The following is a 27,154-nucleotide window of genomic DNA, read 5'->3' on the forward strand; positions in this document are numbered from 1 at the left end:
TATCTACAAATCAAATCAAATCAAATATTTTATTATTCCAATCAAAGTCCCACAGGGAGCATTTACAAATTAACAATTATAATTATATATGACAATATAAGCAACTAACATATGAGATTGTACAGCATATAATGTGACAGATATTATAATAAACATATGAAAATAACATTAATAATAAAAATACAAGTAGTTTCTGGTTGTAGTAAGAAAACCAGGACGGATTTAAACAGAAAGATTTTGAAAGCAGTGAAATCCGAGGCGTAGGTACTTTAATTCAGTTACGGAATCGCGATGTCGCGGGTGTGTTCTAGTGTTATATATTCATATAACCTAGACGAACGAATTCATTTGTAATTTTTAAAAAAAATATGTTTAAGTATCTACTTGCTATGCAAAAAAATTTTAGATTTGTTCCCGTCTAATATAAATGACTAGAAATGCGTTATGTCTAGACGTCCATCACAAAGATTAGAGCATAACAACGATCAAAACCGTTTGGTACATAGTCGCTAAGTTTACATTAAACTAACCAAATAATAAATTAATTGTAAAGTGGTATGTTTTTGGGACAAATTAGCCACAAATAATTACAAGCTGTCATGTACACTGTATAGATGAACGAACTTTAAGGTTATAATTTAAAATGTTGTAATTATAGAAAACATATGTTAATGACTGTCACTTTTGTGAAATACATAATATTCTAGAACACTTTAATCTGAATTTTTATGAAAATCTATAATGTAATGTAGTGTCTCCATGACCAATTAACAAACTGGTTTTCTGACAGAAACTACTATTCAAGGGAGAATTTTATTTACATTTTAATACATCATTCTCCATGGAACATACCTTTTGAAATTAAAGCAGGGTCGTAAATTGAGGTGTGTAACATACATGTAACACCGCATCGAAACAGCGAGATTGAGAAATATACCGATAAGTGAGCGAGTTTGTCCGATTTGTGGTCTGTTCTTGGGGATGACTATCACTAGTACTATGTGAATGGAAAAACAAGGGAGAAGTTTATACATTCATATTATACAGTCGAACCTTGTTGTGTCGAACTCGGTTGTGTCGAAAACTCGGATGAGTCGAAGTAATTTCTCGGTTCCGGTAAAATTCCCGTTTGATCAATGCATAATTACCTCTGATGAGTCGAAGTAATTTCTCGGTTCCGGTAAAATTCCCGTTTGATCAATGCATAATTACCTCTGATGAGTCGAACTCGGTTGATTCGATTACTCGGTTAAGTCTGTAGGTTATGTATAACTTTCAAAATTACAGTACTGTTACTTTCTTTCATTTTATGATTAAGTTATCAAAAAGTATAACAAAAATACCGAACTCCAAGACAAATCAAAAACGAACAAAATCAAACTCTATCAATCAAAAAGTGAAAAACAACTGTCATATTCCTGACTCCCAGAATATTTGAAAATCCATAACTTAATACAACCATTGAAGACCTAATTGAACCGAAAAAGACAAAAGAGTATAGCCAAATTGTATAAAAGAGGCTATAAATTTGATGAAGTAATCGAATAATACCAATATTGACCCAATATTGACTCGTAATTATAAGTGACCGACATTTTGAGTAGAAATGAACTCAGCCTAACAGGAGAAGAATCGCACCCCTCCTCTGAAATCGAGAGATTTTAAAAACATAAAAAAAACTAATGTCGCTAAACTTAGTAAATTTATTCAGTTTGCGTTTCCCCTTACCTCAAACCATAGATTCGCGCTTGTTTTATCCCTTATACCTTTCCCGAGTACATATGTATGTTACAGTAGAACGAAAAAAGAAAACAAGTGTCCATAAACCTAACAGAAAAGAAAAGAATGGACAACAAGAACCCCACAAAAAACCGGAAATGATCCCAAATACCTCAAACAAAAGTTAACCCTAGACGTCTTGGATTTTATCTTTAATTGTCTTTGTTAATCTAGAGGTAATTGATATTCGGCATGAGCAAACCAAGTTAAATCAAAATCAAAATATTTAAATACTAATCTGCGGTATTTGAATACGATAACAATATCGAATGTCGAATGTCAAATGCCTCAGGATTTGAAACATAGAATGATAAGCTATTATTATCGACTGGATAAATGAATTTTAAAATCCAAATAAAAACTGTAAGATTAATATATTTAAATATTTTTGTCTTAAGGAATTTTTTTGGCTGTTCATATAGCACTTATTCTAATATTGTAAAATATATGACAAAGGGAAATGGGGGAAAAGAATGCCGTTTATTTGGTTTCTGTTTATTTATTAATGTTGTTATTTGTTTGATTAGTTTGTTTTCTGTTGTTGTTGTTTTTTTTTTGTTTTTTTTTTGGGGGGGGGGGGGGGGGGGTCAATTAATGTTTCTCGATCAAAAAGTTTTTTTATTTTCTTTAAAGATATTTCTTTTCTATGTAAACATTGTCGGAATATTCGTAAGAGTAATAAATTGCATGTAATACAATAAAGTTAACTATATATAACTACTAAAATTCGCTATAATCGCAAAGTGTACACACGAAGACCACATGAATCACATGTTTTCTGAATAAATTATAAATTTAAACCTTGATCTTTTTACAGGTAAAATTCATCTCTCATGTATTATTCCGGACACGAGAAAAAGTACATGTGAACATTGTTTTAAGCATATGATTATCAAACATTATAACCTGCAAATTACATATAGGCCTAGTGTAAACTTTATAGGTTTATGAGTGTACATCTAAGTGATGACAAAAAGACGGATGTAACTGTCAATATGTAAAGTATCATGTGAAAGTGGTACTTTCTCAATTGCTTCCGTAGTAATTACAAGTAGTGAAAGTTCAACGAATGTGTATCGATTATTTTGTAATTTATGAGCAATGTTTGCGGATTAAAGATGTAAACAGCCATGCATTTTTTGTGGAGCCTCACTATTTTCTGTTTTTATGCAGTTAATTCTGAAGGTAAGTCATCATGATTTTAATGTATGATACGTAATGCCCAACTTCAGAGTGATCTTGTCATACATTTCGCCAACTTCATATCGATTTGTAAAAACACTTTATAATAGCTTTACTTCTTGTCTCTATACACACTATTTCCTACGGAGTCCTGTTGGTCTCATACAGATAAAGAGTTGTGATTTTTAAAGTAATGCAATGGAGATGTTTAGTCTAGCGTCTAGCGCTGAAGAGGTTAAGTCAGGCGTTTAGCGCTGAAGATGTTAAGTCTAGAGTCTAGCGCAGAAGATGTAGCGTCTAGCGCTGAAGATATAAAGTCCATGTAATGTGATTTCTTACGCTGTTGATATTTTAAAAAAATATAGCGCGTTAAGTCGTGTGCCGTAGTTACATTTGCAAGCGTTCCTGTAGATAGAAAATCGAGCGTGGAGATATAACGTCTAGCGCTTGAGATGCAGAGTCCACCTCTGGAAATGGAAAGTCCGGCGCTGTGTATGTTAAGTCTAGCACTGACGATATAAAGTACAGAAGAGAAGATGTAAAGTCCACGCTGTAGAAATACTACAAAATATAGCACTGAAGCTGGATTTTTCGTCGTCAGCGCCGGACTCCAGCAAAAGACCTTACATCTTCATCGCTAGACTTTAAACTTTACATTTTCAGCTCTTTACTTTAAAAACAACAACTCTTTACCTGTATCAGACCAGCAGGGCTCCGTAATACGTTATTTCCTACCCTGTAAAATAAGTCGAAGTTTATAAGGTATATTGTATAACTATCGCATTTGTACTGAAATGCATAGAAAACATACTATTACTTCCTTAAAATTGTTATGTTTGTAATGATAAATTGAAAGATGAAAGCACGTCTCCTAAAAAGACAAATAAATGTCTCACATATCTGTCATATAAACATTTATCTTCTTTTTATATATCAATATAAAATGTTACGCCAATAATACTCTAGTGGTCAGTACTTATATGTTGACATGAAATATCATCAATACGTTCTATTTCTGTAAATTTACTGATTATTTAATGGTGAATTATTCAAAACACTTAGATTTCATATCCCCAGGGATAGATAGCCCACTATGAGATGGCCTAAGCCATAATTTGGATTTTTGTTATCAGAGCTCTTCAACATCATATTTGATTCGGCCTTCTAACTGGTTTAATTTGTGCACCACTGATGGGTCTAATGTGGACGAAATGCGCTTTTGACGCAATAAATTATAAGCTTGGTATACTTGATAAGTGTATTCTTCTATTTATAAATCTTTTTTGGCGACTAAGAATTGAATTGGATATTTTATTATTTGGTAAAGAGTGGAATTTATGTCTTGATCCCCCATCTCTTTATCTCCATGTGCGATTTGCAACTGTAATGAATAATTTATCATATTACGAACCATAACTGTGTAATTCGGACAACCTTATATGTTCGAATGTTACCGTAAAATTTTAAAAAATGTATATATTTAGAACAGCATTATAAGTCAACTTCAAGAATCCCTTTTCTCTAAAACATTTAATGATGTTCGATATCAACTATATACAAGTACATTTAAAAAATATGCGTACTCATAGTGATTAAAAATATGAAATAAAACAAATACGATAATGCTAAAATGCACTCTCAAGTTGATATCCTTCCAAAGATAACCCATGAAAGCTGTTTCGCTTATTTCCAATGGGGTCCTTATAAAGTGTATATCACTTAGATAAAAAAAATAATATCAGGAGTCATGGCATTAATTAAATTTAAGTCACAAATAATGATGCAAATTTACTTATTTTTTAGGTGTTGCATTACTGCAGATTTGAATGCGTCCTGGTCATTTATAATTGATTTCATTATTTTGCAGCGTATTCCAATCTTTAATAGTGTTAAAGAAAAAAGATGTGGTGTCCACTCTGTTAACTTTAGGAACAACAAAATTTAAAAGGCGTGGTCTAGTGTTATATCCGTGGTGTTCTTTGACTTTATAAAAAGTAAAATAAAAAAAAAAACCGAACTCCAAGGAAAATTCAAAACGGAAAGTCCTTAATCAAATGGCAAAATCAAAAGCTCAAATACATCGAACGAATGGAAAACAACTGTCATATTCCTGATTTGGTACAGCCATTTCCTTACGTAGAAAATAGTGGATTAAACCATGTTTTATAGCTAGCTTAACCTTTCACTTGTATGACAGTCGCATACAATTCCATTATATTGACAACAATAAGTGAACAAAACAAACAGACGTAAAAATGTAAAAAAAAAATGGGGTACAGCAGTCAACATTGTGTTATAATCTTAATCACTATATAAAACAAAAAATATTTCAACAAAGAAAAACAAAATGTAAAAGAAACTGTTGTTACAGAACTTGTATGTGTGTCCTAATCTTAATTGCTTCATACTATTTTCAATATTTTAAAAAACAACCGGTTGACGGGCACTTGACCTTTGACCGAGATTTTTTTTATGAATCAAACAGTTTTGTTCTGGGCAATTCAAGTTTGTTATACTCCGGCATATCAAAGGGAACAGTGATACTCAAGAAGACATTGGATTAGAGCCGTAGAAAGACTTTTGCGGGTTTTAGTTGTCAAACAGCGTGCTTTACAATACATAAATTTTAATCTAAAATTGCCCTTTTTGATATTTGAGTTAACTGTATTTTCACCTGACAAGTTTTGGTCTATGTCTAATCCTAAATATTTTAATTTTGGTTGTGATTTAATATTATGATCATTGTATTTGAAAATGAGTTACTTTCTTCAGTTTACGTTTCGGATCAAAGATAATGCGTTCTGGTTTGCCCAAGTGTAAAGCTATGTTATTGTCAACGAGCCAGTTGCTACAAGACTCTAATTCCATTCCTAACTTCCTCGAGATAATTTCTGGTTCCTTATGAGAACATATTATAGTGCTGTCGTTGGCATAAATCAGGAGTTTGCGGTCGGAATTAATACTCATAGAAATGTCGTTGACGTAATATAGAAAAAGAAAAGGGCCTAAAATGCTTCGATCCCTGGGATACACCACAGGTAATATTAAGAAGTTCAGATTCCGTCCCATTTACATTTACCAGTTGTAACCGTCCAGTGAGATAGGACTAAAACGATAAGACATCTTTTTCCGCCCATATGTTTTAATATTTCGATTTTCACTTCCTCTAGTACTATCCCAGTCGAAATTGATAGATTTACCAGGTAGTTATTGGTTTTGCCAGAGCGCTTGCTTCGTCTTTGGTTAATCTTGCAGGAATGCTATCTATTCTAGTGCTTTTGAAAGAGTTTAAATTGCAAAGTTCTTTCTATATAATATCTTGACTGACATAGTTATGTTAATTCTAATTGGTTATTATTGTTGATAAATTTACTGTAGAATTGTTTGACCAGTATGGTTTTAACATCAAATATTTTTGGAGCTGTTGGTAATTTGGCGACAAGAGAAGAAGCGACAGTGGCGAAGAAGGCTTTAAAATGATTTGCAATATCTTTTAAGTGATGGAATGTTTGTCAGACTAAATTTAAAACGATACTTGTCCCATACCGCTGTTGTTGAACTTTATCCTAGGGATTTCAATTGTTGCTCGAGTCTGTACAAATTCTGAATGATTTTTTTTTATCAGAACATTCGGAGGCTGGATGTACAGCTTCACAATGATTGAACGGAAACGAAAGAACACAGCATGAATTATATATATGTAGGACTCTAAAGTGCAATGGTACTCTAAAGTGCGATGGTCACGCTAAAGTGCGATTGTCTACGCTAAAGTGCGATGGTGTCAGACGCTAAAGTGCGATGGTTGTTTGTTTTTTTAAGTGCGATCAAATGACACACTAAAGTGCGATGGTACGACACTCTAAAGTGCGATGGTATATGACACGCTAAAGTGCGTTGGTTTAACACGCTAAAGTGCGATGGTGTAAAGGGAATGGGGTTCAGGCAATGGTTTTTGTTTTTTGCTGTGTTCATATTAGTTTTCGTCTATTGTATTGTTTCTATATCTTGTCGTTGTCTTTCTCTTTTGAATTGTTTTACAAAAGTCATTTCGTGATCCTATATAGCTTTTTTTTGCGACGTAAGCCAAGGCTCCACGTTGAAGGTCATAACATTATTAGGTGCATGTACATCAACGATATCTGGTCTTTGGTGGATACTTGTTCGTTGACAATTACACCACATCTTCTTCTTTGTTTTTTTGTTTATTGTTTATTTTGTATATAAATCAGTCCGTTATCTTTCTCGTTTGATTTGTTATACACTGGTCGTTTTGATACCCTTTGGTCGTTATAGAATACTATCTGCGGGGTTAGTCATACGGTAACCTATAGTTAATTACATTAATGACATTTAACATTGGATAGCGACTTGTCTCATTGGCAATCATATTATGATACTACACCTCTGGTCGATAGGTTACTGTCTTGTTGATGAGTATCCATCTCTTTTACAGACATGACGAACCATATTGCATTCTGTTACTGTGGATGATTTTTTGGGAAGTAACTCCTCCGCATACACACTCTTCTAGCACCGACCAAAAATGTTCCGGATTGGGATCATATGTTTCTTGTTTGGTAGAAAATCTGTATCTGCACAAACATTCTCGTTTACCGGCATGTCCATTTTGTTTGTACAAACGGAGTTCATAATGTTGCTAAGTGCATATGGTCTTTGGTGGATAGTTGTTTCGTTGACAATTACACCACAACTTCTTATTTGTTTTTTGTTTATTGTTTTCTATCTCTTTCACAGACATTACGAACCATATTGTAAAAAATTGTTTTATAAAATAATTCAATTAGAAAATTAAAAAGTAGCTTTTATTTCACGCAAGTAAATGACATGGGATTAAAACATAGAAGGAGTTTCTAAATTAAATTTGGACGAATTAAATACTTTGACTACTGGTGTATTTTGCCGTTTTCGCTCCCTTTTACGGTATACACCTTCCCCTTACTATCGTCAGTTTCTAAGTTTTATGAGAAGTATTCTTTTCCAGCATCCTGTCAGAAACACGTTTGTCCCCGCCGACACAGCGGGATCAAAGGTTTGCATTTCTGTTACTGTCGATGATTTTTTGGGAAATAACTCCTCCGCATACAAACTTTTCTAGCACCAACCAAAATTGGAATCATTTGTTTCTCTTTTCGTGTCTAGTAAAAAAAACTTCATCTGCACAAACATTCTCGTTTATCCATGTCAATTTTTGTTTGTACAAATGGCGTGTAGCGTCATAATGCTATTTATGGTTGCAAACGTCCATACTTTCGCAAACAAACGCATTTTCGCGGAAAAACGCACTTTAGCGTATCGCAGCATCGGACTTTAGCGTGTTCCTTTAAATATGACATACCATCGCACTTTAGCGTATCAAACCATCGCACTTTAGCATGGGCTGTCGCACTTTAGCGTGACCATCGCGTTTTAGCGTCCCCATTAGAGTCCTACATATATATGGAAAATTGGATGTTCTAGAACGCAAAGCTTCTCATAAGTCATGTAAGTAGCAAGAGAGAATTTTGCATATTTAATGTGGAATTACATAAACGGTACCAATGTTCCTGCACCAGGATTAATTCCGAACTTGTATTTACATATATTACATAGTATGTTTTTTACTGGTTTTAAATATTCCGTTGCGGGGTGTGTGTGTGTGTGTGTGTGGGGGGGGGGGGGGGGTATAACGTATACAACTGTGATTAAATTGACAAAAATATGTTTGAAGGTAATCCGTTCATGGAAGCAGCAGGCATATTTTTGGCTGTTACAATATATGTTTATTTTATTTTTAATTGTTTTGTTTCCATAATAGTTTGTAATCTTTTACAGTAAACAGCAGCGAGGCATTTATAACAAATAACAGCTTTACATGGATGCAGGCAAAATCAAACTGTAAGCTAATTGGACAAGATAGTAATGTAAAAGCAGCAGTTGACATGATAAAGACAGTATGGATAGACGCGACTGCAACTTATTCCCCATGGATAGAATATTTAGGTTCGGTCATTTTAAGTTTTTCAATGTCCAGGATTTCAAAAATGCCCTACTTCAAAATTGAAGCATGTTTCTGACTTTTTTCATTTTGAAAATGAAGGAACTGCAAGGACATGTAATATGCAAAAACTGTGACAAATAAGCACTTGAATTGAAAAAAAACTTGAACTATAATAAGGAAACAACGTTAGGACTCTTCATACCATATGAATTTATTTCAGGGGAATTTAAAGCATCAATTACAACCGTTAATCTTCAGTTAAATTTGGTTTCAAATTAAAAAGTTGTCGAATATAATTTATAACCGAAAGCGCATTTGAGTAGCTTAATTCTGTGTTTCTTTCATCAGGTTGCTTTAATGTGAAAAGACAAAAAAGAGCTTTTGCTTACGTAACAGCAGGGAAACAAGTCCATGAGTGTTTGCAAATTTGCAGGGATTATCAGTATATAGGAGTACAGGTACACCAGACTAAATACCAGAATTTAGATAGATTTAATTAAGTACTAAACAACTTTGGGATTTGTTTATTGCATACTATTGGTGAACATTGGGTAGATACCACTGCTGGAAACGATTGATTCCCAAGTGTATCATCAGCTCAGTAATCAGTGCTTCTATACTGGCAACATTTATAGCATACCTTTCCTAAATTTTCCATTTATAAATTACAAAGTTATTTAGAAACGAAGGTTCGAACTACCTCAGTCAAAGTTGACCTTAGATGGATTTAGCTATTATTCTTTTATTAGTTTATTATTTAATTGTAGGTATGTATATGGTGTTTATACAGGTAACAGTCTTGTCTATCCTTCATCAAGAAAATGTTGATTTAATTTCAAAATTTCAAATTCGGTTATGTTTGAGGGTAAGAAAATGTTCATGACCGATGTTTTATGAATTTGGTGATGTCTTAGGGTTAGGCAAAGAATCAACTACCAATCCGATATTGCGTGATGTGTTATCACTTAATATAACGTATCAACATATTTTATAGGAGTAAAATGACGGTGTCACATGTGAAGAAGGATCTGCTTACCCTTCCGGATCACATGAGATCAGTTGTTGATAGGGTTCGTGTTGCTCAATCTTTATGTTTCTATGTTGTATTTTGTTTGTTTTTTGTCTTTTCCCCTTTTTTACCATAACGTTGTCAGTTTGTTTTCGACTTTTGAGCTTGAATGTCCCTTTAAAACCTTTCGCCCTTCTTTTCCTATCATTAATTACACATAAACTACAAGACAGCCAACAAACTATTACAATATATAATAATAAAATAAAATATATTCTAGTAGCGACCATTATGTGCATGAGTGTTACATGGTAGGCATAAAAATGAGGAGCAAGTTAAGACCTGATCTATACACTCGAACCGATTGGTTTGTTTTAAATATATATGTGCAGTTTTAGACAAATAAAATTGAGTTGTTTTGTTCAACATACTCATCATTACCTATTAATAAAACTGTCAGGTGAACATTATTATCGATGATATATCGTAAATAACGTTTTTCTTGGGTTTTGGTACAAAGGTCACCCGCTAAAATAGTAGAATGTGTCTTCGTTATGTAGTTCACATCTACATTTTTTGTTAGATATGCAATTAATTTACTTTACTTGAACATGTACCCAACCCGTGTGTGCAAAATTTTCGATGATCTTCTCTGCAGTACACTTAAGCTTGGGCTTTACAGCAGAAACTCTAAATTTTTCTTCGAAATCTGTTTTGCGATCCCGAATAGAGTTATCTAGTATATCATTCTATATTTGGACAATGTGATGGTATGAACGAATAAGATGATATTGGTTAAGGTATCCAATCCTGTTTAAAAAAAGACATTGGGAAGTTAACTTTTGTTCAGTGTTGAAGGTCTTGCTATGAATTTCAAATGAGGAATAGCAATGATAGCAATCTTCCTTTGTTTTGGGTTTTGTCAACGTGTAGGGTTTGTTTCTCAAGAATTAACAGGCAACATGACTTATAATCTATTTCAATAAATATCATTAAGAATATATCTTTTAATTCTTTTATATAAAGGCTCAGGTTTTACTATGACTGGAACCGCACAAATCAAAAGTGCCAAAGGAAAAACTATTAGAGGGACTTCAAGTAAACTTCTTTTAATCAAATAACTACGTGACGAACGGAATTGCATCATTTTACGCGGTTTTGTTAATAAACTTTCTCAAATGTTTAGGGTTGAAAAAACAAACTTACAATAGCATTAAAATGTCTTTAGCGTCTTATTTACTATTGACATTTCAATTCTCGTACAACCTCTATTTGCATTGTACTCAAACTTAAATTATCACCAATCGTGACATACTTTTAGACATTAAACTTGATACGTTATTGGAATCGAATGCCGGTGGTGCGTGCATGCATAACAGAAGATTCAAATCGAGTCGACCATTATTTTTCTGTTTGTCATAAGGCTTACAATTTGTTTAGCTGACTTCTTTGTAATATATTGATAAATTTTGATAAATGATCACGTACACAATCAAGGACCTGGCAAAATACAAGTTGCTTATATAAAAAAAAGAATTATGAAATTGAATTTAATGCGGTTTGTTGATGTGTTCGTGCAAGTCTGTGTTACTTGGAACAATGATTACGAATTTTATTGATAATTGTTGCCTATCACTTAAGTTTTAGACATTCCGGGATTCAAAAAAAAAATGAAAAATTATGGTACGCGTTCTTAAATAATTTGAAAATAATAGTTGGTCATATAGCAGAATAAACAGAGATATAAAAAAATTATCTATCCATTTTTATCTTTTTATAGCAAACCAGATGTGTTTGCCCGGTATCAGATTCTTTAGTAGAGATAAATGATCAAAGATGTGAACCAAAGGCATGTGTTCAAGACAATGACGGTTTGTGTGTCGATGATAACGAAGGATTAATGTTTGCTGTGTATAAAAAAGGTTAATCGTTTATCTTTATCCATTTCTCACAGCAACCAATAAACAAATACAAAAATAAGAAGAAAACATATTGACAAATGTCTTTCGTTAGATAAAGCCAATTGCAAAATATATTGAATCTAAATAATAATATACTTCCTTTAAAACTAAGTTAAAAAATGTTCATTTTATTAAAGATATGAGATCATATTCAAAACTACTGAATCTAGTAGTATGGCCATAGTTTAAACTTTTATATGGTATCATTGTATTTCTTAGCATTATAGTAACAATTGTTCTTCACATTATAGTAATACACTCACAAGATCTGAACTCAACTCTCCAAAAGAGTTAACATGTGTAAACCAAATCTTGTCTTTAAAAATTCACTGTTAAGGTAGATAGGGTGTCTTCCTCCATCTTGGATTTTGTAATAACTGAAAACAATCGGTCTAGATCTTTAAAATAATGTGCAAATTTTGAGAGTAGTAGGTAATTCATGTGTAAGAATTTTCATTTCAATATAGAAAATGACATGTTTTATCATATTTATGGTTGTATTTTACAAAAAACAGAAAATTTTTGTTTGATTAAATTTTTTCCAACTTTGCCACATAAGGGGAGGCAACTCAAATGTAAGGGCAGATAAGTCAGATAAAGGTACTTTTATAATAGAATGTGTTAGGAATTTACCTATTTTATTATGTAGAAAGAAAACGGGTGCGGTGACCCCATTTTTTCTTTTTCTTATCTGAAAGCATACTATTAGAGCTATCTTCTCATATTTTATCTCAAAATTCTATGGAGTAGTTTTCGTTTTATGGCAGAAAATTGGGTTTTCCATGCATAATCTATACAAAATCTGTCAATTTTGCACAACCTGTAGCGTGAAAATAAGCCCCGTGACCCATTCTTTTTATTATTTTTTTTTTAAAGCATGATATAAACTACATTTCGGCAAATTATTAAAAAAATCTATGGATTATAATTAAGACACCCCATCTACCTTAATACCCTTGTAAAATGAAAATTTGATCTGACAAATCAGTAGTCCTATATATTCAGAAAAAATTAATTTCACTGTATATATTATTTGTTTGGACGAGCTTATAACTTCATATTTAAGGATGTTCGCTACTCTGTTTCAAAATAACAAGCTTTTTAAAAGACTGTTATAAATTGATAGTATATAAATAAAGGAACTAAAAAAGCAGAAAAAAATGAAGGGTCCGTGTGCTTGTTTTCGAGATATTAGCCATTGAAAATTTGGCGGGAAATAACTCTCTCTAGACTTTTCATACATTTAACATTGGCACCCTTTTTCTTTAAAAAAATTATGAAAAAATAACAAGGATTTTATAGCATTTTCAAATATGGCTATTTAAACTATATGTAATAAAATTATGAAAAGAAAAATAGGTGTTAGCGGGCAAAATTTTTATTGGAACTAACATGGATAAATCTAGAGGATTCCGAATATCTGACAAAAAGTCAAAAACAAGAGTAGCGAACATCCTTAATGTATTCCGTACAACAGTTGGGCCAGTTCTAACCTCTCTTTAGAACTGTCAAAATAATCTGTCATAGAACTGTTTTACCCGAGAGCTCTCAGAATCATTTTTAGGGTAGAACTATCCAGAAGTTTTCTGAAGTAGAACTGAAAAAAATGTGTTATATGTTAGAACTGACCAAAACTGCTCTATACTGGAACCGCTTTCTGTCTAAACTGTTTGATGAGAACTGATCCACAGATTGTTCTAAAGCAGATCTCCTAGCAGTATCCGCCATATCTATATTTTAAAAGAGGTTAAATCTGTACCAAAAATTATTTCGTAATATATTTCGGATCAAAGGAGAACACATTGAATGTCAAAACATATCCAGTGAATTATCTGATTCGTACATATGGCTGCGTCGTACATATGTTATACTTTATATATCGCATTTGAAAAGACAGTTATATAAAAGTTTTAATGTTTTAGTATCAATTGAATCAAAAGTTGGAATAGGGAACTGCTTGACAGTTGTAGAGAACAGTGCTGGGGATGACTATTATTGGGCAAGTCGTTGTGACTTGAAATTATACCAAGTGTGTGAACATGGTAAGAGCAATGCAACAAGTGAAATTAGCAAGAAAATAATCAATCAGTGCAGGTTGTGTCTTATATATTTTTTTGTTTTTTTTAATTTTTTATGTGAAAGTAATAAACTGTAATTTATAAACAAAACACTGCAACTATTCGTATGCAAAACAGTGGGGGTACTAAAAAAGTTGGTTTACCTAACAGGTTTCTTTGACAAAAACATAAAATCTTTCAGAATATTTGGTCCTCAATGCTCTTCAACTTCGTACTTAGTCTAGCCTTTTGAGTCTTTTGTAGACGAAACACGCTTCTGGCGTTCAAAGTTATAAGCCTGTTTTCTTTAATGAGTTTATTTACTTTATACATTTTTCATATGCATTAACTGTATGTCTTTTATTTTGGTTATTTTTTTTTTATTGTTATTATTATCATCCTTCTTTATAGAAAGGAACAAAACTGGCATACAGAAGGAGGATAGTTTTGAAGATATATGGACACTGTCTCATGCGCACTGTTCAAGTGGCAAACTAGGAGTGTATTCTGTTACCAGTCTTCAGAATCTGCAGCTATTACGCAACACGTATTATTGGCTAGGTGATATAAGACGCCCTATATATAACTTTTACAGCGGTATGTTACTATTAATTTATTTTTATTTTTGCATATCATTCATGCAAATTAGTCTTAATTTTAGATATTGGTCATGTTTTCCACGTTCAAATTATCATATGAAAATCAATATAAATATAGCAAAATAACACACCAGTTTTTTTTCTTAGTTTGTTTGTTTGTTCCTTATTCTAATTTTCTAAGACATATTTGTTATTTTACATCCTAAAAGAAATAAACTTTGTGTGTAACAGTAAATCATTTTTTTATCATATTTGTTTTGAAAGGTAATTGAAATGTTATCTTTTTTTTTTCATTTTAACGAATATTCGCGACTCACCGCATGTTTTACCCAATATTAGATTTACATCCTCTTCAATAGTAAACCCATACTCCAAATAATCAAATACATTCAATCTTTTGTATTTGTAAGAACTATATATAACGAAATATCAGCAATATATTCTGTAAAATATGAAAAACATGATATATATATTTAACCATTATGAGGAGCACAATTAGATCAAACCTGAAATTAGTGGATACTACAGATACTTTAAAGTCTTGAATTACATCTCAAAACTGACAATAAGGATAGGTTGTAACGAAATATTATGACAAAAGATATGATTTATGTTTCACAATTGTGAACTTTCAATTTCTTCGTAGCAACATTTTAGCAGCGCCTACAGAGGGAATATATATCTCCCAGTTGATATTATATTCCAGAGCTGACGTTTCCTATCATTATTTCTTACATAGCAGCTTACAAGGAAGCTATAAAGCCAATAGTTCAAAAAAAGGAAAGGTTTTAGTTATCATTTAGAAAATTTTACAGATACTTCACAGACGCCGATGGATACTGTTCCAATTGTCGTAACCACAATCCTTTCCTCTTACCTTCAAAAGTGACATCACCGGATGTGTACTTACATGAGCAACACGACGGGTGCCACACATAGAGCATGATATGTTCATCCTTCCAGAGCAGTTGCAGTCATGTTTGTTAAGTGGGGTTCGTATTGCTAAGTCTTGCCTTCGAAATCATCTGCCTCTTTGTATGAATAATAAAGGCAACATTAGTATACCGCTGTTCAATAGTCATAAATCGATTTAACTGAGACAAATCCGGATCACAAACCAAAACTGAGGGAAACATGTACGTCAACTTTAAGAGGAAAACAACGGAACAACAGAAACACTGAGCTGCTACAATTTGTAATTTCAAAATTCTTAATTCGAAAATTGTCAATTTGTAACTTGTAACAGTGTGATTTTAAAATTCTTTATTGGTAAATTGTCAATTTGTATATTGATGTTTTGTAACTTGTAACATGTCGATTCGTTAAATGTCGATCTGCTATGGAACCAAACAAATATTAAAAAAAAAGCTCGTCCTAAAAGAACAATTGCTGCCAAGGGATTTGACAATTATCCGTAAATAAATATTGTGGAAAACAGATCAAAAACTACACAAAGTGTTTTGAGATTCCAACGAGCAAAATACCACAATATTCTAACTCATTTTCGTAAAAACAGTAATCGAGTGGAACCACCTTGAAGACACTGTAGTGCGCACACCGAGCGTTGATAGCTACGGATACTGCTCTCGTGCATCGTCAACAAATCGACGGCGCTCTCTCTACCATTTTATTAACGCCAGTATTGGTATTCACAGCGTATTCCTACAGATACAGATGCAGATCTAGAATGATTACTGGATCGGCGAGACATGACATATACTAGGAGGTGTCCCCTCTGGATATTTTGTCAATGAATATGATCGTAAAACTATGAAACTTTTTTCTTTTTTATTACACACCTATACCCATTTTAACCAAAGTGACGTCCTACCCCTTTGACTTGTGTCAGAGAGAAGATTTCGCTACCTCACCATTTGCATGACAGAAGCAATTCTCTCCAATCTACTAACTCTTATTTTATTTCTCCATGAAAATCTTTGCACATGATTTGGGGTTTGGCGGGGGCGCGGGATGTCTGTCAGGGATAATTTTGGAGAGGAAAATGGTGGCAAACTGTGAGGAGGGGGTAGCCTGGGATCCTGGCTCATTGCTCGACAGAACAGTCAGGCGGAATACAACAACATGGTTTCGTCAATTGGATACTAGAATGATGCATCGTGGAATAGCGTCATTTCTTGACATATGGCGGGAAATGTTTATATTGTTACGAATTCATTGCAAATTATTTTTTATTTCATATGCAATGAACATTTCGAAAAATTTAGCTTATATAATACTAACGTTATTGATTAACATCGTGAATCACCTGTTAATTAACGATCCGATCGACGATGTATAAGATTGGGTCAGGTTGCCAGGCTAAGCAGAGGTGACACGGGGGGGGGGGGGGGGGGGGGGAGGGATACCGTGAGTACGGGGCGTGAAGCAGGAGTTGAGAGGGAGGGAATCGGGAATATTTTGAGAACACCCTATCGGTCTTTTTGTTTGCAATACATTTTGTAAATTTTTATTGAACGAAAAAATAGATGGGGCAATTCCTAAGCTTCTTGGCTAGAAAAGTTTAGAAGGCATGTATATTAATATATATATATATCTGTTAGCCCTTCCCCCTCAGTCAGATTAAAATGGTCCGATAATAGCATTTTAGGACTAATAGAAACCGTTTATTACCTGGGTTTTCCAGTAATGATGTAGCCTTTTATAGCCGATTATATGGTATAGGTTTTTTTCTCATTGTTGAAGGCCGTATACGTTGCCTATAATTGCTTACATCGACTTTATTTGAACTTTGGTGGATCGTTGTCTCATTGGCAATCATACGGTTTATTACCACATCTCCTTATACCTATTTACACGAATAATTCAGTTGTTATATTCCGCTGATCTACGACTACTTCATTAACCTCGAAAGTATAGGAGACTTCGATTACGTGGAGGGACTGAATTATTCGGGTTGTATTTTTATATAGTTTCCGTTCTCAAACGAAACGCCATCAGTCGTCTTCAGAAAACAAAATAAAACCGGATTCCTGTATACATGCCATATATAAAAACGAAAATTTTATTTTTCTAGTTGTTTTCTTTTACATGTATGTGCTGTACATAATTGATTAAAGTAATTGAGGGTATATACCCATAAGGATGTGATCCTACTTACAGGAGGCTTAAACACCGAAGAAGAAACCAAGCGCCATCTGTCGTCATAATGATCATTAGCGTAATACAACGATGACATTTAACGAAACGACATGTTTCAAGTTACAAAACATCAATATACAAATTGACAAATTACCAATAAAGAATTTTGAAATCACACAGTAACAAGTTACAACTTGACAATTTACGAATTAAGAATTTTGAAATTACAAAGATACAATTTACGAATTAAGAATTTTGAAATTACAAAGATACAAGTTACAAATTGACAATTTACGAATTAAGAATTTTAAAATTTCACAGTTACAAGTTACAAATTGACAATTTACGAATTAAGAATTTTAAAATTTCACAGTTACAAGTTACAAATTGACAATTTACGAATTAAGAATTTTGACCCCGTTGGCTTTCCATAAACAACTGCCATATTCCTTACTTGGTACAGGACATATTAAGAAGAAATGAAGGGTTGAACTTGGTTTTATGGATAGCCAAACCTCCCGCGTATATGGCAATGTTAAAAATACCGCTAAAATGACAACACTACGTAACAGGAATAAAATAAATATGCAAAGTAGAGAAAAAACAGTCCCGTCATGTGCACCTTTTGTTATACTGCAATTATTTACTATAGTAAGCCGATAAGAATTATAAATCACCGTATAATTTACAACTATACAAACACCTTGATTACTATTCTCAAAAAAGAATAGTATTCTATGTATTGGAGTATAGATATTAAAAATGTTTTTCAGACATTACATGGTCACGAGATCACTGTGTAGCTGCAACAATTGACACAAGAGGTAACCTAGAAAGATTTATAGAAGATTGTAACAAATCATTTCCAGCCTTATGCAATGAGCTGGATGTAACAGTTCCTACAGGTGGTTTAGATGTAGTACGTGGTATGTTAGATAACTAAATAGAACAATTATGATATGCCTAATTACATATACAATTAGATGTTACAAGACTTGAACAAAAGTAAAAATGTTCACCAGAAAATGTATTTTGTCACCGATAACACCCTATGCCTGTGCTAGAATAATAATATAAATATCAAAATAAAATATTATTATAAAATGTCATATGGCGGCTGTCCTAACATTGCTGTTTATAAGTGTTTATCTTAAGTAATGTTTTATTAAGTATCAATTTTTTATAAATGGATTGAAACAAATAAACATTTAAAATTGCATGCCCTCTCAGATAAATTACAAAGGTTACATGTAATCGTTGCTAAGACAATATAATTACACTGAATTGTTTATATTGTTAAAAAAAACAAATGAGGTAGAAAAACTCATTAAAGAAAACAGGCTTTAAGTTTGGTATGCAAGATGTAGGTACACATAGGTACTAATGCTGGTAATATTTAAAAAAAATTGTATTAGATCGATAAATGACATAATAATTCAAGATTTTACATTTGGTGTTTACTTTGTAGATCATATTACCTTAATAGTAGTTCTTATATCAGTAGTAGTTTTTGCTGGACTAGTACTTGTCCTTTTATGTATGAGGTAAGTACACAACCGAGCAGTAGATGCATTGTAATGTCTCACTATAGGATCTTAAAGTCAATTTGCCCCTACGACCGTTACAATAATAAATGCTTGAATCTCATCTAGAATTTTGAGCGTAGATTTGATTGTATTTGTTGTTAATACTACGACGTTACATATAGTTTGCACTTTGTAAATATAGCTGTTTCACAAAACACGCCTCTTTTTGGGAGAAATTTAATAATCAAAGACATTTTGTTTTGTTTACCTACTTGTTCCCGGATATGATCTTTATACTTCATCTCGTATAGACACAACTTGAGAATAAATACACATAGATAGCGGCCAAATTGCATTCTGAGGAAGACCCAAAATGAAGAAAGGGGTAGTACATAATTTTAGTATAAGAGGCATATACATATTGAAAATATGCCGCACAACCCTATGTTTTGACCTTTGATGATGATGATGATTGATGGCTGCTTAACGTCCAGTGGCAAATTATTATGCATATTCGGGACGAGAACATATTAATGTCATATGAATATTTACCCTGCTTTGTACTAGACCGACACGCTGAGCCGGATTTTTAACGTGCTAGCTCACAAGGTAACAGTCCGCAGGAAGACATGTCACTTAACCCGGACACATTATTCTGACTCCGAGCCGACCAGTCTTTGCTCTTACTCCTTTATGCCGCGTGCTTGGCGGAGAAGCAGCAAATACCAAGTCTTTGGTTTGACTCGGCCGGGGTTCGAACCCACGACATCCCGCACTCGAGGCGAATACGCTACCACGAGACAACCGAGGCGGTATTTGACTTTTGAAAAAAAATAGAAGTGCATATAAACTTTCCATTCTAGGATATATTTTTTTACGAAACTTCATAGTAAAAGAGGCACAGTTTTAGTCGTAAAAAGAGTTCCGATGGGAAATTGAATTGTCTATATTTACAGAAGTGCAACCTTTACTATGAGACTCATGTTAAATCATGTCTCATTTCATAGTGGTCTTTTAATATCTTCAAAATATCAGAATACTTGTCGGATCTGTAAATATGCTTCTTGTGTCCTATTCCCTATCGTGACATTTTGACTGAGTTTGGATTCCCTTGTCAAAAAATGAAACCAACACGTTATACATTTATTGCGTCCGAAGCGCTTTTCTGGATTTTCCTTCATTAGGAACGCTCTAAGCCGAATGATGCATACATAACAGGAGATGCTTTACCTATTGACATACTCGACCTTGCTTCATTAGGAGGACATGCTATTCCTTTTTTTTTGTAAATCAAATATAGTATTGGAGTTTTGTACATCGGTTAACTAGTATTGCCTCATATGGAACCGGGTCTGATAACCATTCCAGAGCATTTGAGATAATCCAATTTCTGCAGTAACATTGTGTCTTTCCTATGCAGTATTGTGTATCTTGTTGTGTATCTTGTTGTTTGTCTTTTTGTCGTTTTACGGTGTTTTTTTTTTTTAACAACAAACAGCTTGTTTCGAGGGTCATGAAAAATCTTACTTTGTGAAAAATAACACAGATTCCAAAAACGAATACCCCAAAGATGATATCCTCAAAATGCTGAACTTTTTTATCAATAACTATTTGTTGAATTTGATTGGGATTTTATTTCAGCTAACAGTAGATGTTCCAATATGTACTGATTGTGCACCACTATTGGCCGATTTCTAATCTATCATTAAGGGTCGTTTTATTGGCTGTTTCAGTTTATCAAAAATAATGTATGAAACATTCAAATATCATATTTATAAGCTTTTTATATATCGCTGCTTGTTCTTACTGTTATACGAACTCGGACATCTACATTTGATAGCTTTTAATCAATCATTTAAAACAAAATGCCCACTAGGTCTCTATATTTAATATTCTGTACCAACCTACCTGTAGGCACAAAACCACCAATTCATGGCTACATTGCTATATATATTAAATTCAGCAATTTTGTCTTCAGTTAAAATAGTGACAGTCAAAATTATACCTTAAGCTGGCTTGTGATGAAAATTTTAACGTACCGTTAATTGGATAAAGAACGGACTGGTTCCCAGTGGTCCGACAGCACAAAACAGGTACTTATGACGGGTGAAAAAGGAAAAATGCTCTTCTATTTTAAGTTCACTTAAATTTTGTAAAATTACAAATAAACATTCTACAAGGGTTCAACAGTTATTCCAGTTCCTAAAGCATTCATTTCATACACACATCTCTCACATATTTTACACATTTTGAAAGTAATAGCTACGTGAAAGAACTATTTCTCTTCCTTACCGGGCCTGAATAAGTGGTTGTATACTTGTATAAAGGGATACATTGTTCATGATAAGAGCGTCAATTCAATGGTCATCCAAAATATTAATCACTGAGCTACAAATTATAGACACTTGACAAAGATGATCATGTGAGTTTGAATAATATAATTGTAAAGAAATGTTAACAGAAAACTGGCGTATTTGTCAGAATCAATTCAAGTACCCCATCACCTGATATTTCCTTTGTCAATAAGTAAACATTACAAGATCTTAAGTGTAACCTTTAAATTTCTTGAAAACAAAATTTGAAATCAATTGTCAGAGTTCGTATATTATATATGTAAAGTTACTATGCAAAATAAACAAATGATGTTATTAAAAAATCAGAATACTAATAATTTGTTTTAGATGATTTATTCAATTTAAACGGAATGTTTAATAAGGCATAACAACATTTGATTACATGAAGGTTAATAACAACAACTTAGCCCACAGATTGCTTAATTAACGTTATAGATGAAGCAAATATATCTTAATTATCGAAACTTTCGTTGTTTTTTTTCCTTTAGGATTAAAAAGAATCATTCACACCGCCTTCATTCAAAACATCCTCCTTCAAAGACTGTAGATTGCGATAAAGCGTATGCTGAAATCAGAAAGCCAGATACAGAACTCGAGCACAATTCAAGAATTTACAGTGTACAGACACAATCGGATTACGATCACATTAATCATTGCAAAAATGGGACAGGGAATACAAATGAAAATGTTTATGACACTAAAAGTTCTATTGAAGAATGTGAAGACGACCTCTATCATCATACAACTACAAAGGACCCTGACAAACAGTTTGCTGCTAACTCGGGAGATTATGTGCAAATATCAGTTCGCATAAACGAGGTGTCTCCATTAGGAAGTATATCTGCATTTTAATGATGCAAAGTATACAAGCATATCGAAACAGGTCTTAAGTATCATGTTGAACGCTTATGTATACCTAATGTTCAGGTTGGGTCACTTAGCTCTGATTCGTTTTTCACCAGTGCATTAATTGAACATTAATCCTGACCAAAATGCACATTATTACAGCTTCATTTGATAAATTAAGGTTCCAGCGATATTCTTTTATTGAAATTGTACCTAAAAAGGTTAACTACACTTGTTATAGATGTTGGCATATTTTTGTGTATAACCGAAAATTTAAAAAAACAAACATTGAACTCGTAAAAGTATTCATACCAGATACAAAACTGTATCAAACACGAAGTTGTGCACCGTCTGTCGAAAAATCATTTGTGTCCTGACTGCCCAATAAGAGCACGCAAACTTTGAAAACTGTTTCATAATTGTCAGTAACATGAAGCGCAGTATTATACTTTGCTTTTATGTACGTCTATGTTGAAGGATGAAAAACTTGTTTATCTTTAATAATAACAACCCTTTATTTTCTATTTTCATACGTTTTATTATCTTTACACTTTAAACGTTGGTGTGAATCTTAACCAGGACTTTGTTATTACTCTTTCTTAAATTCCTATGTAGAAACAATTCATTATTAAAAACGTAATATTTCAATTCATAACAATTGTTTTGTTAATATTTTAATATTTCATGTTTAATCAATAGTCCATTTTTTATATTACAATCGATGCAATTTAAGGGAGATAAAATAACTGTTATATGTTTTCTATACACGACAAAATCAACGGAAACATATCAGTTTTCCCCAAATTGCACGGTTTAAAGCATGATTTTACTTTTTGCATTCGCTCTTTTTGACCGAGTACTATATATATAGTGTCCTAACAAACAGTAAGTAAACTGTCGAAAAAATATATATACTTCGGATAATTAAAAATAACATATTACTTTATTCTTTAATGTGTTAAGATGAACATTCAATGATACAAGTTTTATTGATTATTATTCCGTGTCCAATCAAAAATATTTTGGTTGAAACCCGTATATTGCTTAAGCCGACATCGCATACTCTTTTAAGTAATTTGTTCAATCCTCGAACATACTATATTATGTCAAATATAAATCAATTAACGAAGTATTTTTATTCAACCAGAACATTTTTTTTATCATACGGAAACAAATGAATAAATAAGAAAAAAATACGACGGCAAGCCTACCATACAATAATATGTCTGGAAAAATCAAAGAATAATCGGCTTTATTTATCATATAGTTTAAAAAGTCGTATTATAAACAATAGTGTCTCAGTCAACTAAAGTTATTACATAATCAATCCTAAAATCTTTATTTGATTTATTAAGAACGTTGTTTTTGTGGAAACCTTTCCTCGTTAATGTCTAAATACACAAAAAGATTTTCAGTGGACTTTTATTTGTCAATATCAACACGACGGATGACACTAGTTGAGTGGGAACTGCTTATCTGTCCAGAAAACTTGAGTTTAGTTGTTGATTTATTGAGTAAAGGCAACTCAATCTTGAGTTTTCTGTATATTGATTTGTAGACTGATTGCTTATGGTCAGGTGATGATTTGGAAGAGTTATATTAGTTCGTTTGTTTTACACTATTGAGGAAATATATAAAGGTGAATTGCAAATCGTATATCCATAACCATTTGTACAATTTATGCTACCAAACACATATTTCAAAAATGAAGCCTGGTATATTTGATGAGAATTGTAAAAATAAAATATTTTGACAAACCTGTTCTTTGTTCGACACCTACTTAAAAATTGTATTTATTGATTTATTGTCATTCTAATGATGAACATGTTCAATAGTAGCTTGTTTATTTTAATTAAACAAGTTATACTCACAAGACATGTTTTCTCATATTTTACATGGATTGCTGTTATTTTAACTTAATAATAGCTTCAGAATTTTAAAAACGTGTCCGAAGACCAAAGCCTCAGTATTTCAAATACACGCACATGACAAAAATAATTCAAACACGGTTATAACCGACGAACATCAAAAACAAATATCAGTCTGTTATAATGATGAGGAATAGAGGTTAGACACCGCGAAACATAAAAATCCTATTAAGAGGTGTCAATATATAAATAACACATAGATGAGAGGGTGATAGAGCTGATTGTTACCCCGAGAAAACATTGTCAACTGAGGCGAAGCCAAGGTTGACAATGTCTTTTCGAGGGGTAACAATCTGCTCTATCACCCTCTAAGATATGTGTTATTTAATTTATTATACTGAATGTTCTGTTATTACTGTCGATTAAATTTCAAATTCAAAGTAATAAACTATGACGTCTTGTACATAACAACCATCCTTATTTAATAAAGCGCACACTTGATCAATCGTCTCCGTGAAGGGTAATAGAGTATTTGCCATAGGATAGAGTCGTATTTAATAAAGCGCACACTTGATCAAGCGTCTCCGTGAAGGGTAATAGAGTACTAGTATTTACCATAGAATAGAGTAAATTAACACCCTCGTATAAGCCAATCAAAATATTGCATTTTTACGTGAAGTATAATAATATAATATGTATAACGATGTTCAATTAGCATACAAGACGTGGTTTTCAACAGATTAAAATAAGAGTAAAAATGATGGAATTGAAAGAATTGAAAACAGGTAACACAAGGAATATAGACATGATACACATTTGCTTCCAATGCTCTGATCGATCAGCCTTCAAAACATTTTCAAAGTCATATTACTGAATGAATGAGTGGCAACAGTAGTTTACTGATGTCCAAATATATCGTAATTCTATTTTTGAATAAAAAACAAGCTATTAAAAAACCGAGGGGAACGCTTTAAATCAAAACGGAGCAAGACTTGGCCTGTCGACGGGGAAACATCTCTACCTATGCATGGATCACAAAACTTGCCAAACCCGACTCAATTTCATGATGGTAGTAATATGATACAAATTGTAAATTAGCAGATCAAACGCCTATACTATTTTTGTTAAAGATATAAGACTATGAAAACATGTGATGGTGACCGTAAAACTTGTGGTGTGTCAGTAACACACTCAACAAGTCAGTTAAAAATGAACGTTTCACGTTAGTAGATAGGTATGATTCATGACAAAGTGTAATGTCTATAACGAGTTCAGAAACTGATACAATAAAGCAAACAACTCATGGTGTCGACCAATCAATTTGTGAAGTGATAATTTTAGTCACTTCCCTTTCATAATCTTTCTGGGGTAGTGTATGTGTTAAAATGTACAGTGGCTAGTTAAATCACCACAATCAGTACAACCTCTAGAATTTCCCAATGATTAGAACGACTCGAGCATATTTCTGAAAACATTTCTACAATCTGAGATATATTATAGCTATAAGCTGGGCTGACTGATGGTGATTTGACAAAAATCACACCGTCTGTCATAAATTCTAGACTGCAGTTGTCAATCGTAATGGATTTCAAAAAAAAGTAAATCTAGATACTTGCCTCTAAAGCAATCCTTATTTTCAGGTTCACAAAAATATGCAATGTATAACATGTATAAGAAGTCACTGGAAAAAATGCAAGAAAGGAATCATCAAAATATATTCAAGAATATTGAAGAACTATTTATAAAAAGTAAAATAACAAAAATACCGAACTCCAAGGAAAATTCAAAACGGAAAGTACCTAATCAAATTGCAAAACCAAAAGCAAATACACATCAAACGAATGGAAAACTGTCATATTCCTGACTTGCTTAAAGCCGGTTTCTGGATATTTATTTCCTTAATCAGCTTGTATGTCAGTTTTGGAAGCAGTTCATTTTTGCACAAATTAAACAGTCGAGCACATACTGCTTATGGTCCATGTTCACCTTGATTCAATGGGTCATGTTAAATGTACGATTTGTGTATTAGTTGTGGTGTAGAAGTATAAATGTTTAAATGCAAAGTTGATCTTGGATGGTTTATGCCTTAATTTATGGATGGATGATCTAAGGTTATTTCAGAAACATTTGTGATTGGCATGCAAATCATATCACACCTTTTCTACAGTAAACAAGATTTTAACCAAATGTCCATCTCAATAGCAACAAGTTAATCATGCCTAGTAGTATTTTATCCTTTTTGAGGCGAAACTCTAAGTGAAACTACATTTTAATCGCGGTATATCTGACACCTGTCTCTTGATAGTTATTATAGGTCATTGATATCTACCCCACATATCATACTACTGATACTGATTAAACTAAATATAGAAAATTTCTAAATTTGTTATCCACCTTTTTATATTAGCAGTATTAGATTCATGTTAGAGCATTATCAGGATAAAGTCATCGTATTTTAAATAGAATCCACAGAACACATACATACATTCAGGACAGGAGACTGATAATGTGGGATGGATACGAAACATTGTGTGTACTAGAAGATGCGCTGAGCCAAATTTTTGTCATGATAGTTTCATAAGGTAAATGTCCACAGGAGGAAATTTTACCCTACTGGTAACTGACTAGTGTTTTCAATTACTCCAAAGAAGATACATCATTTGCAATTCATAGCTGTAAATACCAATTTATTAGTCTTTAGTTTGACCAAACCGGGAATAAAACCCACAACCTTCCTCAGTTGAGAAATGCATCCTAACAAGAGACCAATAAGGCAGTTGTTATGATGTAAATGATACCGTATAGCGGGTTATTTTCGCGGGGTGTTTATTTTCGCTTATTTTGGCGGATAAACGAAAATCGCGAAAATAAATTCA

At 32.8% G+C, this 27,154-nt stretch overlaps 1 protein-coding gene across 1 annotated transcript; it reads left to right on the forward strand.

Annotated features, from left to right (window-relative positions):
- The first annotated feature begins 9,313 nt into the window (after positions 1 to 9,313).
- On the forward strand, positions 9,314 to 22,158 carry LOC127706790 (uncharacterized). The gene is made up of 8 exons (XM_052211481.1): positions 9,314 to 9,417; positions 11,749 to 11,890; positions 13,852 to 13,971; positions 14,398 to 14,583; positions 18,458 to 18,610; positions 19,153 to 19,228; positions 21,189 to 21,303; positions 22,053 to 22,158. Exons 2-7 carry the CDS (start codon positions 11,869 to 11,871, stop codon positions 21,190 to 21,192), a joined length of 561 nt encoding a protein of 186 aa, XP_052067441.1. The 5' UTR covers positions 9,314 to 9,417; positions 11,749 to 11,868; the 3' UTR covers positions 21,193 to 21,303; positions 22,053 to 22,158.
- Positions 22,159 to 27,154: the final 4,996 nt, after the last annotated feature.

This window comes from Mytilus californianus, unplaced genomic scaffold (genome assembly GCF_021869535.1).
Source record: "Mytilus californianus isolate M0D057914Y unplaced genomic scaffold, xbMytCali1.0.p SCAF_6, whole genome shotgun sequence".
Classification (NCBI taxonomy): domain Eukaryota; kingdom Metazoa; phylum Mollusca; class Bivalvia; order Mytilida; family Mytilidae; genus Mytilus; species Mytilus californianus.